The sequence below is a fragment of the Trachemys scripta genome, chromosome 6 (assembly GCF_013100865.1).
Source record: "Trachemys scripta elegans isolate TJP31775 chromosome 6, CAS_Tse_1.0, whole genome shotgun sequence".
Taxonomy (NCBI): domain Eukaryota; kingdom Metazoa; phylum Chordata; order Testudines; family Emydidae; genus Trachemys; species Trachemys scripta.
The window spans coordinates 36,338,739-36,353,668 of NC_048303.1; the positions used below are offsets into that span (position 1 = coordinate 36,338,739).

The 14,930-nt window shown below is 44.9% G+C and overlaps 1 protein-coding gene across 5 annotated transcripts in view; it reads left to right on the plus strand.

Moving 5' to 3' along the window:
- Nucleotides 1-14,930, plus strand: part of IPO11 (importin 11) — a 253,163-nt gene that overhangs the window by 74,279 nt on the left and 163,954 nt on the right. For all 5 annotated transcript variants that reach the window (XM_034773322.1, XM_034773326.1, XM_034773323.1 and 2 more), the window contains exon 17: nucleotides 12,774-12,900. In XM_034773322.1, the coding sequence (XP_034629213.1) occupies nucleotides 12,774-12,900 (127 nt within the window). The remainder of the gene's footprint in view (nucleotides 1-12,773; nucleotides 12,901-14,930) is intronic.

Genomic DNA, 14,930 nt, shown 5'->3' on the forward strand with positions numbered 1-14,930 from the left:
AGGGGGGTTGAATATTTATTTACCTGACAACTCAGAGGCAAGGCGTGCTGCACATGCGGAGGCTAGCCATAGTGACTTCAGCTCATAGTCCATAGAAGCAGCTGTGACCTTGCTATGTTGCCCCCATGCGGTTATCATCCTGTGAGTGTGGACAGTACAGTAACTCCTCACTTAAAGTTGTCTCTGTTAACGTTGTTTCGTTGTTACGTTGCATGCTGCCTTCTAACCTCGTTTGGCAGCCGCCTGCTTTGTCCACTGCTTGCAGGAAGAGTAGCCTGTTGCAGCTAGCTGGTGGGGCTTGGAATCAGGGTGGATGGCAGCGCCCATTCAGTTCCCCCTATCAGCTCCCTGCTCCCTTAAGTTCCCTGTGCAGCAGCTGCCCAGCAGGCTATCAGTTGCCAGCAGTTCAGCTATCCTTCCCCCCACTTCCATTTGCTGCTCCTGCCCTCTGCCTTGGAGCTGCTCCCTCGGTGGAGCCTTTTTAACTCACTCACAAAAAAGTGCCACCCGCTGCGGCGCTTTTACTGATGGGGCGGCACTCTGGGTCTTCAGCGGCTGGCCCTTCACTAGCTCCGGGTGTCTTCGGTGGCACTGAAGGACCAGCTGCCAAAATGCCGCCGAAGCCCCGTGGAGCGAGTGAGGGTCCCGCCGCCGAAGACCGTGACACAACGGGTGGCACGTTTTTTTGTGAGTGAGCTAAAAAAGTGCCACTTTTGGGGAATGTGCTCAGGGGGAGCAGCTGCTCCCCCCCCAGCTACGCCACTAACCAGGTGGTGGATCCTCTGGTGCCGGTGGATACGCAAAGTACGGTGCTGGCTTCCTTGCCCTCCCCTGATGAGGCGATTATGGCCCCTCCGTCCCGCAGGAGGACTCTAGGGTTCAACCAAGAACTATTAAAAAGGGTGGCATTAAGCCTCAACCTCAACCTGCCTGTCCACGAAGGGGTGGCAACAATTTCAAATGCCCTGTGGCAAACCCCGGCCTCGTTGGCCTAAGAGAGTGGAACGAAGTATTTTGTGCCCGCCAAGGGGCATGAATACTATACACCCACCGTGCCCCTAACTCTCTGGTGGTTGCATCAGTTAACCACAGGGAGCGGCAGGGCCGACCAGACCCTACTCCAAAAAATAAAGATTCAAGGAGGCAGGACTCGTTTTGAAGGAAAATTTATTGGTCCTCGAGCTTCCCGTTACAGGTGGCAAACCATCAGTCTCTTCTGAGATGGTATGAGTTCAACCTCTGGGGCTCTTTGCCTAAGTTCGAGGACTCCCTCCAGGAGCATGACAGGAAGGAAATCAAAGCGGTGGTGGAGGAGAGTCAGCGGCTGCCAGGGCAACCCTGCAGGCAGTGTCAGATGCGATGAACACAGCCGCGCGGTCCATGGCCTCCACGGTGTCCATGAGAAGGGAGTTGTGGCTCCTGCTCTCTGGGCTGTCCAGTGAGGCGCAGACCACCTTGCAAGACCTCCCATTTGACGGCAAAGCTCTGTTTGCGGAACAAATTGATATAAAACTGCATGGCCTGAAAGACTCCCGCACGATGCTTCAGACTCTGGGCCTCTATGTTCCGACTCCAGCTTAACCTAAGTTTAAGCCGCAGCAGGCTCCCGCCCAGGCCGCACTCTCTAAATACGAGCCCGCTTATAAAAAGTCGCAGAACTATAAGAAATGCCCGCAGAGGCAGTCTCTGCCTGCCCCCCAGCCCGGGTCCTCCTAGGGCAAACAGGCAGGGAAACGGCGGTTTTGACGGGACACCTGGGGGCACCTGCCAGTTCTCATCAGGGATCCACCCACAGTAAAGCTTCCCTTCTCCAACCGGTTGTGTGCTTTCCTCCCAGAGTGGTTGTGGCTGACCTCGGACCGATGGTTCCTCAGCACCATCCCCTGGGGTTACACCCTCCCGGTTTACTTCCAACCCGCCCAACCACCCTCTGCCCCCGTCCCTCCTGGGGGACCCCTCTCACAAGGCTCTGCTCAAGCAGGAGGTGGGGCGGCTCCTTGGCTTAGGAGCGGTGGAAGTGGTGCCAGTGGAGTTCAAACATAAGGGGTACTACTCCTCCTATTTCCGTATCCCAAAGGCCGAAGGGGGCTCAGGCCTATCCTGTACCTGCGAGACCTGAACCAGTTTGATGGTGAAGCTCAAGTTCCTCATGGTCTCCCTGGCCTCCATCATTCCCTCCCTGGATCCCGGGGACTGATACGCCACCCTCGATCTACAGGACACGTCCTTCCACGTCCATATGTTCGAGGGGCACAGACACTTCCACCGTTTCACAGTTGGGCAGGAGCACTACCAATTTGCGGTCCTCCCGTTTGGCCTGTCCACTACCCCCAGGATATTTACAAATTGTATGTCAGTGGTGGCGGCCTACCTCAGGCGCCGTGGGGTCCAGATCTTCCCCTATCTGGATGACTGGCTGGTCAAGGGCAGCTCCCGGTCACAAGTGCGGGATCACATGGCGTTCCTTCTGCCCATGTGCACCACTTTGGGCCTGTTGGTAAATGACACCAAGTCCACGTTAGTCCCGGTACAATGCATAGAGTTTATCAGGGTGGTCCTGGATGCCACGTGGCCAGAGCCTCCCTCCATTGGACAGGTTCGAGACCCTGAAAGGGCTCTGTAGCGAGGCGACGACTCACCTGTGCAGCACCTCCTGCCGGTCATCCTGGGAATTAGCTTTCCAGCCTCCAGAGCGCCCTCTGCAGGTCAGCTGATGTCTTGCCTGCTGCTGGCCCCGTGTCCCTCCTGGACCCCGGTGCCTCTTTGCCTTGGGTGCTGCCCTCTGGCAGTGTCCCCACACTTTGGGTCTCCTCTCCCTGGGGAACCCCTAACCCCCATCCACACCTCGCCTCAGTGGCTGTTGCCAGTCACCATCTAGCCCCCGCTCACTGGGGCGGAATTGCAATCTGTAAACCACTCATCACTGGCAAGGGGGATTTGGACCTGCTGCCTTTGCCTGTCCTGGGCTGCATCTCTGCAACCCCAGTACCTTTCCTGGGGGTTTTTCAGGCTGGAGCTCCCTAGCTCCTCTGGCCTTCCCCTAGCTCTGCTCCCCTCTAGATACCCTGCTCAGCCTCCCAGACAGCCAGGCCCGTCTCTCTCCACAGCTAGAGAGAGACTCTTCCAGCTCCTGGCTCACTGGTCTTTTATAGGGCCAGCTGTGGCCTGATTGGGGCATGGCCCCAGCTGTGGCTGCTTCCCCAAACAGCCTAACCTATTGGCTCCCAGGGGCAGCCCTTTCCCAGGGCTGTTTTAACCCCTTCAGGGCCAGAGCTGAGTAACCGTCTCACTACAGGCTCATCGACACAGTCACGCCAGAGCGTGCCTCCAGCTCTTGGGTTACATGTCGGTGTGCACATATGTTGTCCGCCACGCCAGACTCAGGATGAGGCCCTTCCAGCTCTGGTTGGCCTCTGCGTTCTCTCAGGCCAGAGACAAGATGGACAAAGTCCTCACTGTGCCCGAACCAGTGATCACCTCCCTAACATGATGGTCCTCCCCCGGGAACATGCTTCACGGGGTCACACAGAAATGATAATGAGGCTAGTTTGAAGTTTAAGGTATTCACATGTTTTATAACTTTGTAGTTAGAAACACACAATTAAAGTCAGCATAAAAGTATTCCAAAACTTATAACACACACAAATAAAGATAGAAGTGTTACTTCTAGGGGAATTCTGTACCAAAAACCAAAAAATTCTGTGCACAATATTTTAAAATTCTGCAAATTTTATTTGTCAAAATAACACAATATAATCATGCCAGTTTCAAGTATTTTGGTAATTTATTTCACAATACCTGTCAGCAAGTATGTCTTTACAATACAGAAAAAAAAATTAAAAGATTCAGGAAAAGTTTTTTGACAGATTCCTTACTAGGTATATTAATACAGAACTTTGAGTAATTCATTTAAACTACAGCTGGCTGTTCTGGCATCACAGCGGCCTGTGGTGGATGAAAGGTCGAATTGCAGCACTTTTTGGGCAGAATGTATTTTCTGCAGGGAGGAGATGAATTCTGTGTCAGACATGAATTCTGCATGTGCGCAGTGATGCAGAATTCCCCCAGGGGTAAAGTGTGATGTGAGATTTTCTCACTTTCACCAGATGCTTCTCTCACCAGCAGGGTAATTCTCACTCAGACATGGAAAGACAGCACAGCAGGAGTGCGGGGAGAGTGAGTGTATGAAAAATACAGGGCAGAGCAGAACATTGATTAACAAAGTTACTAGTTCTCAGTAGTACTTAAAGTTAAACAAAACAAAAATTAAACATCAAACAATGAATTTTCATAGAGATCTAACAGTACAGTTCCAGATTCATGAACATACATAACAAGACAGTTACGAGCTCAAGGTCAGTTCTTTAAGCAACAGCAAAATAGCTTTGGTAAGCTAGTAATGTTAGATCAGCCTTAACATATAAAAATTCAAATTTTATTTCCTCACAATTACTATGTGCTCTGGATGAAAAACAGACAATTGAATTTAGGTACAAGTACTTAGTTACAAGGCATTAGGTTTAAATCCTGTAAATCAGTCCAATTGTGATTCATAGGAGACTATTTCAAATCTTAAGCCTACTTTAAGGCTCTATTCCTTTACTATTGCTAGTATAATCTTTTTTGGTAATTATGTGGAATCCTAATATCTTGATAGTATCTATGGAAGTGAATTTTATTAAACTGGAATTTCAATTCAAGGACCCAGAACAATGGTCTGTATTTCTGGAACAAGAATCTGAACTACAAGGTTCAGGATTCTAGAAAGGCAGTATTTTCATTCTCCAAGGCCAAATTCTGACTTTTCAATCTTCCTATACATTAGAGCAAAGTGGGATTTATCTCATTTTTCCTTTTGTTGTTCTGGTGTGGTGATGATTTCTTCTTGATACCTTTGATCTTCAGGAAAGCACTTTCTTTCCTAAGGCTACTTATATTTGAGACTTTAGTCCTTGAAGGGTCTAAAACCCAGGTTCTTGTTCATAAAGGATTTTTAGTTAAAAGATACTCTCCTGGAAAAGCAAAATCACTGAACACTGAGAATTCTAGTAACTAGTATTTGTTTGTCCGTGGCTGTGCCCTTTCTCTACTTGTGCTTCATGCCAAAGATATAAGGCAGTGGTTCTCAACCAGGGGTTCACGTACCCCTGGGAGTATGCAGAGGTCTTCCATGGGGTACAGCAACTCATCTAGATGTTTACCTAGTTTTACAACAGGCTACAGAAAAAGCAATAGCAAAGTCAGTTAAAAACTAAAATTTCATACAGACAATGACTTGTTTATACTGTTATATATATGATACACTGAAATGTAAATACAATATTTATATTCCAATTGATTTATTTAATAATTATATGGTAAAAATGAGAAAGTAAGCAATTTGAAATTATTTTGAAATTAATGGAGATATCCCATCTAGAACTGGAAGGGACCTTGAAAGGTCATTGAGTCCAGCCCCTTGCCTTCACTAACAGAACCAAGTACTGATTTTGCCCCAGATCCCCAAGTGGCACCCTCAAGGATTGAACTCACAACCCTGGGTTTAGCAGGCCAATGCTCAAACCAATGAGCTATCCTTCCCCCCCAATTTGTCAGTAATACTGTGCTGTGACACTTTTTAATTTTTATGTCTGATTTTGTAAGCAAGTAGTTTTTAAGTGAAGTAAAACTTGGGGTACGCAGACAAATCAGAATCCTGAAAGGGGCACAGTAGTCTGGAAAAGTTGAGAGCCACTGTTATAAGAACCCAGAATTTGCTGGCAGACAGCTTCAGCAGGCACTTTGTCACTGACCATGGGTGGGAGTTACACAGCCCAGTGGTGAACAGCATCTTCACTCAGTGTGGAACACCTACCCGGGATCTGTTCTTCTTCTAGACAAACAGGAAGTGCATTTTGTACTGTTCCAGGAGAGCTCGGGGCCAGTTCTTCTGGGGTGATGCGCTCCTGCTCCCTTCGACAGAACACTTGAACTTTGTCTTTCCTTCTGTCCCACTGCTTCCTCAAGTACCGTGGAAGATTTGGCAGGACAAAGAACAAGTTATTCTCATCCTGTCCAAATGGCCCAGGCAGATCTGATTCCCAGGTCCGCATAAGTCAGCTTGGCTACTCATCATCATTCATCCCTTTCCACACCTCCTGACTCATGAGAATGGCAATGTCAGACATCCTGTCCCGGAAGCTCTTCACAGTTTGGTATTTGGATGGATGTCGGACCTATAACCTTCTTGTTCTGAAACTGTTTAAGGTATACTTACTAATAGTAGATATTTGCAAGGCAGCAACGAGGAGTTCCATCCACACATTCACAAGACATGACACCTTGGTCCAAGCCTCCTGTCCTGACGCATTTGTTGAGACCTCAGTTATTACAGATAGCCATATCAACTGCATCCTTACACCCTCCTCTTATGTGAGTACTGCTGGTCAGTCACCCACAGTGGAATATACGTAAGGACCAGACTTTGAAGAAGAAAAGGAAGTTACTTATGCTTCATAATTGGAGCTCTTTGAAATGTATGGTCCCCATCTGTATTCCATTACCCACCCACCTGTGGATGGAGGTGCAGCTAGGCAGCTAGGAGGCACTGCCTTCGCCCTCAGGTGCCACCCTCGCAGCTCTGGCCAATGGGAGCTGCGTAGCCAGCGCTGGGGCGGGAACAGCGTGCAGAGCCGCCTATCTGTGCCTCCTCCTAGGAGCAGCAGGACATGGAGCTGCCCGAGATGAGTGCCACCTGTATCTGGTACCCTCACCTCCTCCTGTGCCCCAACCCCCTGTTCCGAACCCTGTCATGCAGCCAAACTCCCTCCCAGTGCCCACACCCCACATACCCTCCCACACTCCAACCCCCTTGTGGCTGTTCCTCTGCGTAGGAGCAGCAGGGACATGTCGTCATTTCCGGGATAGCCACGTGGAGCCAAGTAGGGAACTTGCCAGCTCCGCACCAACCGGACTATAAACTGGACTGGTTTATAGAGCTTTCTGGTTGGTAAAGTGCCAGATAACACAGCTTTTACTGTATTATGAATTAGCTTCAATTAATGTGTTCCTTTACACGTTGTTAAGAGGTGCATTAATGGTTGTGTGTCACGATAATATCTAGCTTGCTCGAAGATAAGAAATCTTTCCCAAAACAGTTTTGGAGGTGTTTATTTTAGAGACTCTCAGCTTTGTGGTCTCACTTGCTGGCTAAGCTTTAATTTTCTAGCTTCTTTATGTCGACCTTGACCTTTTAACTAGGAGGAATTGCATTGACACACACAAACCGAATTGCAGTATCATTTGTGTAGGTTTTTGTGTCAGTTAGAAGAAGATGAATAAAATAGCTGTTTGGATAATTATATTTTGAGACTTTTTGGTGTATTACAACTTATTTTATAAGTGTTTTAGTTTAATACATGCTTATTGAAAGTGTTAAATTGAAATCTAAACAGAAAAAGATAGGAAGAAGAAACAAGTCACTCTTTTAGTGTCTGGAATGCGTAGGAATGTTAAGAGCCTTAGTTTCTTCCCTTACAACCATACATTTTCACTTGAAGATAACAAGTTAACATTTATGTACTTAAAAGATCTGTTAGCTCAAGATACAGGAAAAGGATCATAAAACCATTTAAAGTAGCTCAGGATTCAACTGAAAGTCACTTGGCTTAAAATCAGGCCTTTGTTAGATTTTAATGCAAGAGTGCATGATTCAAATGGAAGCTATTTCCTAATATCATTACCTTGTAACTTCCAAGTAAAAGAGTATTAAAATTACATATTCAGGGGCCAAAATCAGATCCTTTATGTACCATATAGCTCTATGCTAGAGATGGGATGGGATGGGAGGAGATTATCCCCTAGCTGCCTATAATTTGGGTAGCCTGCCTTAATTGGCACAAGAAATGTAATTTCAAAACTAGCTTCTATTTGGTAGTGATTTGAACTCAAACTCAAACTCGCCCTCCTCCCCCCGCACACCAAATCACCCATTCCACTGGATTATAAATGTATCACTTGACACTGAGATTGATAATGCCTTATTACTTTAGCGCTCATGCTGAAAAAGACTGCTGTCTTCTTAAATTATTAAATAAAGCTTATAAAGAATTGTTAGCATATGCTGATATGGTTTAATCAACCTGTTAATTAGATTAATTTGGTTTGATAATACCCACTTTCTTAATTTTATTTGTTTACATGAATTATGGTCTGTTCACTTTCCTTAGTTACTTAGTTTAGCATATTAAATCCCTGTGGATGGAATGTCCTGTCTCTCCCTCCTCAAACACCCCCCCCCCCCCAGAGACAAGAGTGATAAAACTTGAGGCAGAGGAGATAGTGTTCTTTGATCCATCTAGTGGTGTTCCATATAACTGCACCTGTTATGCTCACAGCACAAAAATGCTACATTGTTTTTCAGTTAAGATTTCTTTATAGCATACCTAACAAAACCTAAAAAGCAAGGAAAATAAAAGTTAATGCTTCTAACAGTATATCCTCCTAACTCTGCATGAGTAGGGATCCCAGCGTTTCAGCACTTTCTTCTTCAAACCTGAGAGTTGGTAGTCACACACTGTGCCTTCTGCACAGTCCTATGTACAGAGTGGAGACCTGGTCTTACGAGAGATAATTGGTAGCATCAAATGACTGTGCCAACCCTTGTTTAAACAGTATAGCCCCTAGTGCATGTAAGTATAATTAATGCTGATTGTAGAAGAGTTTCTCACACCTGTAGTGCTGCGGTAAAGTAATTTTCTTTCCTCGTTAGCAGGTCAAAATCTTCTAATAAGGTATTCCTTAGGCTTTCCTTTTGCTCACTGCCTTAGTTGTCATAGGCTATGTCTATACTTAAAACGCTACAGTGGCACAGCTGCAGCTATGTCACGGTAGCATTTCAGTGTAGAGACCTACTATAGCGACGGGAAGTAATCCATGTCTTCTGTCCATCTAGTGCTGTCTACACCAGATTTTTCACACCCCTGCGACACGTAGCTATGCTTAATTAACTTTTCAGTGTAGACCAGCCCTGACTGTAGACCATGAGTGCAGGCAGTGGGATCCATGTCTCAATGTTGCTGCAAGCAGCAGGTTCTGAGGCAAGCATCTCAGAGCTGTGACCTCTGTCAAGGACTTTTCATAAGGCAGAAGGCCCTGGAACCATCTAATCAGGCCTTCAGGTGCTTCATCCTAACTTCTTAGTTAGTGCCAATGAGCTCTCGAAATGAGTTATACCTTTGGCTCTGACTGAATCAGTCAGATCAAGTGGACCCTCTGGTTACCCTGGCGGGCATTATAAAGATGCTGATCTCTTTCTAGAAGGGGGGAAGGAGGAATAGGAGGGCTTACAAAGGGAGAAACTCCTGGGTTATAGCTGACCCTAGCAAACAACATGATAATAAAGGGGTAGTGTTATTTTAAAATATATTGTCATTGATTTATTGTATGCAGAGTAGATTCTCTCTTTAATGGAATCTGGTAAATACAAAGCTCAGCATGATGGAGTAAATGTTGATTAAAAAAATATATATAATAGAAGTCTTAAACTATTTCTTTGTAAGCTTTGTGGGAGATGTTGGTGTGAAGGAAGGACTTGAATATGGCAAGGTGGTGGCCTTGCATATCAGTTAAAGAAAGGCATTAGCATGTTTGGCCATGATCTGAAAGAAAACACAAATGGTTTGGGAGAAGAGTATGAATAAGGTTTTTTGGATGATGTCCTTGGTAGAGCAGAGGGAGCATGGAAAAACAGGGAGCACAGTGAAACAATGTAATAAGACAAGGCCTGATATGGATAAGGAACTATTTAATGTGTTAAGGGAGGTAAATACTAATAGAAACTGTGTAATTATGGGGGACTTTAACTTCCCAGATATAGATTGGGGAACAAACGCTAGTAGCAATAATAGGGCTCAGATGTTCCTAGATGTGCTTGCTGATCAATTCCTTTATCAAGTGGTAGCTGAGCCGACGAGGGGGGAGGCCATTTTAGATTTGATTCTGGTAAGTAGTGAGGACCTTGTTGAGGAAGTGGTAGTGGGGGACAACTTGGGCTCCAGTGATCATGAGCTAATTCGGTTTAAACTAAATGGAAGGACTACCAGAATTAAGTCAAAGACTAGGGTTTATAATTTTAAAAAGACCAATTTTAACAAATTAAGGGGACTGGTAAGGGAAGTGGATTGGGCAAACGTATTAAGGGATCTAAAGGCAGAAGAAGCCTGGGATTACTTTAAGTTAAAGATGCATGAGCTGTCGGAGGCCTGTATCCCCAAAAAGGGAAAAAGATTACTAAGCAAGAGATTTAGACCGAGCTGGATGAGCGACCGACTCAAAGGGGCGATTAGGAAAAAACAGAAAGCGTACAAAGAGTGGAAGAGGGGAGGGATCAGTAAGGAAACTTACCTTAGTGAAGTCAGAGAATGTAGAGATAGAGTGAGAAAGGCCAAAGGCCGGGAAGAGTTGGACTTAGCGAGGGGAATTAAAAGCAATAGTAAGAAGTTTTACAGCCATATAAATAGGAAGAAAGCAAAGAAAGAAGAAGTGGGACCGCTGAAGACTATAGCCGGAGAGGAGATTAAAGATAATCTAGGCATGGCGCAATATCTCAATGAATATTTTGCATCGGTGTTTAATGAGGCCAATGGAGGTATTAGGGATACTAGCACCGTTACAGAGGGGCATACGGGATGGGGGATTACCGCATCCGAGGTAGAAACAAAACTAGTACACCTTAATGGGACTAAGTCGGGTGGACCAGACGATCTTCATCCGAGAATATTAAAGGAATTGGCGCGGGAAATAGCAGGCCTATTAGCGACTATATTTAATGAATCTGTAAACACGGGGGTGGTCCCGTTAGACTGGAGAATAGCCAATGTGGTTCCTATTTTCAAGAAAGGGAAAAAAAGTGACCCGGGTAACTATAGGCCTGTTAGTTTAACATCAGTAGTGTGCAAGGTGCTGGAGAACATTCTGAAAGAGAAACTAGTTGAGGACCTTGAGGTTAATGGCAAATGTGATAAACTACAGCATGGTTTTACGAAGGGCAGATCGTGCCAAACGAATCTGATCTCCTTCTTTGAGAAAGTAACTGACTTATTAGATAAAGGAAATGCGGTGGACCTAATATACCTAGATTTCAGTAAAGCGTTTGATACAGTACCCCATGAGGAATTATTGGTTAAAATGAAAAACATGGGGATCGATACGAAAATACAGAGGTGGATAAGGAATTGGTTAATGGGGAGAAAGCAGCGGGTCGTATTAAAGGGTGAATTGTCGGGTTGGAGGGAGGTTACTAGTGGAGTGCCTCAAGGTTCGGTTTTGGGACCCATTTTATTTAATCTATTTATAACTGACCTCGGGACCGATTGCAAGAGTGGGCTGATAAAGTTTGCGGATGATACGAAGGTGGGAGGAGTTGCAAACTCGGAGGAGGATAGGGATATTCTGCAGGGAGACTTGAATGAGCTTGTGAATTGGAGTGTCAGAAATAGGATGAAATTTAATAATGAAAAGTGTAAGGTGATGCACTTGGGGATGACTAATAAAAATTTTAGTTACAAGATGGGGACGCATTGGTTAGAAGTAACGGAAGAGGAGAAAGACCTAGGGGTCCTTGTGGACCGCAGGATGACTATGAGTCGACAATGTGACGTGGCGGTGAAAAAAGCCAATGCGGTCTTGGGATGTATTAGGCGAGGTATATCTAGTAGGGATAGGGAGGTCCTGCTTCCGTTGTATAAGGCGCTGGTGAGACCTCATTTGGAGTACTGTGTGCAGTTCTGGTCTCCAATGTTTAAAAAAGATGAACTCAAACTGGAACGGGTGCAGAGAAGGGCGACTAAGATGATCAGAGGAATGGAAAACCTGTCGTATGAAAAGAGATTAGAGGAGCTTGGGTTGTTTAGTCTGACAAAGCGAAGGCTGAGGGGGGATATGATTGCTATCTTCAAATATATCAGAGGGGTTAATACAAGGGAGGGAGAAGAATTATTCCAGCTTAGTACAAATGTGGACACGAGAACGAATGGATACAAACTGGCCGGGGGGAAGTTCAGGCTTGAAATTAGACGAAGGTTTCTGACCGTCAGAGGGGTGAAATATTGGAACAGCCTTCCGAGGGAAACGGTGGGGGCGACGGACCTGTCTGGTTTTAAGATTAAGTTGGATAAGTTTATGGAGGGAATGGTTTAATGGTAAAACATAGTAGACGAGGAAAACCAAGCAATGGTACATGAATAGCATAATGGCCAACAAGGGTCAGGCTAGAGACTCTTGCCTATATGCTCGGGGTATTACTGATCGCCATATTTGGGGTCGGGAAGGAATTTTCCTCCAGGGCAGATTGGCTGAGCCTCTGGAGGTTTTTCGCCTTCCTCCGCAGCATGGGGCAGGGATCACTAGCAGGAGGGTCTCAGCCGATTGAAGTCACTAAAACACAGGATTGGGGACTTCAACGGCAGAGTCCAGGGAAGGGTCTTGCGGCCTGCAGCATGCAGGGGGTCAGACCAGATGATCATAATGGTCCCTTCTGACCTTAAAGTCTATGAGTCTATGAGTAAATGAGGAGGGGCAGTTTTCTCAATGAAGATGCTGCCTGCTAGTGAGGCAGTTTTACTTCAGAACTTCAAAAGTGTAGTTCTCACCAGTCATGTTTAAGGAAAGATGTGAAAAATGGGTTTGTTGGACATTGTCTTCCAGTATTCTTCTAAAACAGTTTTTCTTAATACAGAAGATTAAGAAACAAGGATAGTAAGAAACTAGTACAATAATTCTTTTTTGTTTTAAAGGTATAAGCCAATACGCCGGCGAGTAATTTGGCTGATCGGACAATGGATTTCTGTAAAATTCAAATCTGACATGAGACCAATGTTATATGAGGCAATTCGTAACTTGCTTCAAGACCAAGACTTAGTGGTATGTATACATAAATGTAACTATCTTTAAGAAATATTTTGGATTATGTTTCATTTATTTTTTACCTAAATTTAGATGAAGAATTTTAATTTCCTACACTTTAGAATTGAACAGTATATACTTCAGGAGCAGTTCCCAATGTTATGCTGTAATTGAGAGTTGTAAGTTAAAGCGTTGCAGGTTTTTCTCCATTTTCTAACGTGATGGTTACAGGGCTAGCTGTGCCTCTGTCCCCTTCTTTGACTGTCTGAGTGCACCCCCTCAGGTCTTATGCCTCATGCCCTTACCTTTTCTGGGGAGGAGTTCTGCAGTTCTCCTAGTCTTAGACAGGGTCTCCAAGCTACAGCCCCCTATGCACCAACTGTGATTGCTCAGCCAGCCTGACTGGGTTCAGCCCCAGCAATTCATCCGGGGACTGTGACCAGTGATTAACACCATACAGCTTTCTTAAAACGAAAGATTGTTTAATCTTAATGGTAGGAACACAGCAAAGCATAAGAAAATAAAAAAGGATTATAACACAATGAAAGGTCTACACGCATAGCTATCTTACCTGCAGTTCTAGGTAGCTTACCTTACCTCTGGAGTCTGGTTCATCTTAACTCAATACTCCAGTCTTCCCTCTTCAGGTATGGTGTCTCTTTAAGTCCAGCCAAGTTCTTTGTTCTCTCCTGTGTCCCTTGAGCCTGGTCAAAGTGGTTTGGCCAGCTTCCAAGGGTAATCAAAGTGGTGGTTTGTGCATTGTCTCAAGTGTTTTATGAGCAGCTGGTTTCAGGAACCATTGTGGTTCTTCCTGCATAGGTGCAGCCAATTCCTGTCTGAATTAATTCTTTATACTCATACAGTAAATAACAATAACAATCAGACAAACATAACATATACTCATAAATTATGGCAGCAGAAATTATTCACAACCAACAGAAACTACTTGCAATGAAATTTTGATGTTCACTGAATCAGCTTCATTGCTCTTTTTTCTTCAGCAGCAGTGCCCTTCACACTAGATTTCCAGGTTTCTATTTAAGGGAGATATTCCTTCACATTATTGGGTGCAATCCAGACCAGTAAGGGGTTGTCACCGCGTGCTTCACAACTTTGGGTGCCTCACAATGCTTTGCTGTTGTAGTCCCAACCTGGGCTGCTCACAAACAACCAAAAAGCATGCAGGTCAGATCCTGAGTGTCTGTGTATATTTCCAGTCCTGGCCCACCAGACAATCAGCAACACACCAGTTACACTGGCTTCCACCAGCCTTGGTTACTGCTTTCAGGATGACCTCATCACACTCTCAGTCCCAAACTTTCCAAAAACGTGTTCTGCACTGTCCAGCCCTTTCATCAACAGTTCAGATACGATCTGTTGCTCCTGTAAGGAGACAATATTCAACGGTTTGCTACTTTAACTGGAGTTACTAAACAGTTCAATTTAAGCATAGCACTGGATTGTCTTAAAGATAAAACAAGTTTATTAACAAAAAAAATAGGATTTTAAATGACTTCAAGTATGAGATTAAGTTAGAAGTGATTACAAGCAAATAAAAGTGAAAACACATCTATAAGTCTAAAATTTCATCTGGTAAGTTTTGGTTCAAGGCTTTGTTTAAGATGGCTTTCCCACCCACAATCTTCCAGCGAGATAGTGACTTACCCTTTCGTTAATCGGGATCTCTGCCAGAGGCCCAAAAGTGCTCATGCCTTTGTCTTCTTAGGTGAAAGAGAGAGAACTTGAGGTTTTCTTCCCCTTTCTATTATAGTCCAGTGAATCTTTTAAGTGGATTCTTCTGAGGGTTACCCTTCAAAGTAAAGGTTTCAGAGTAACAGCCGTGTTAGTCTGTATCCGCAAAAAGAAGAACAGGAGTACTTGTGGCACCTTAGAGACTAACAAATTTATTAGAGCATAAGCTTTCGTGGACTACATATGCATCCGAAGAAGTGGGCTGTAGTCCACGAAAGCTTATGCTCTAATAAATTTGTTAGTCTCTAAGGTGCCACAAGTACTCCTGTTCTTCTTTTTNGGCACCTTAGAGACTA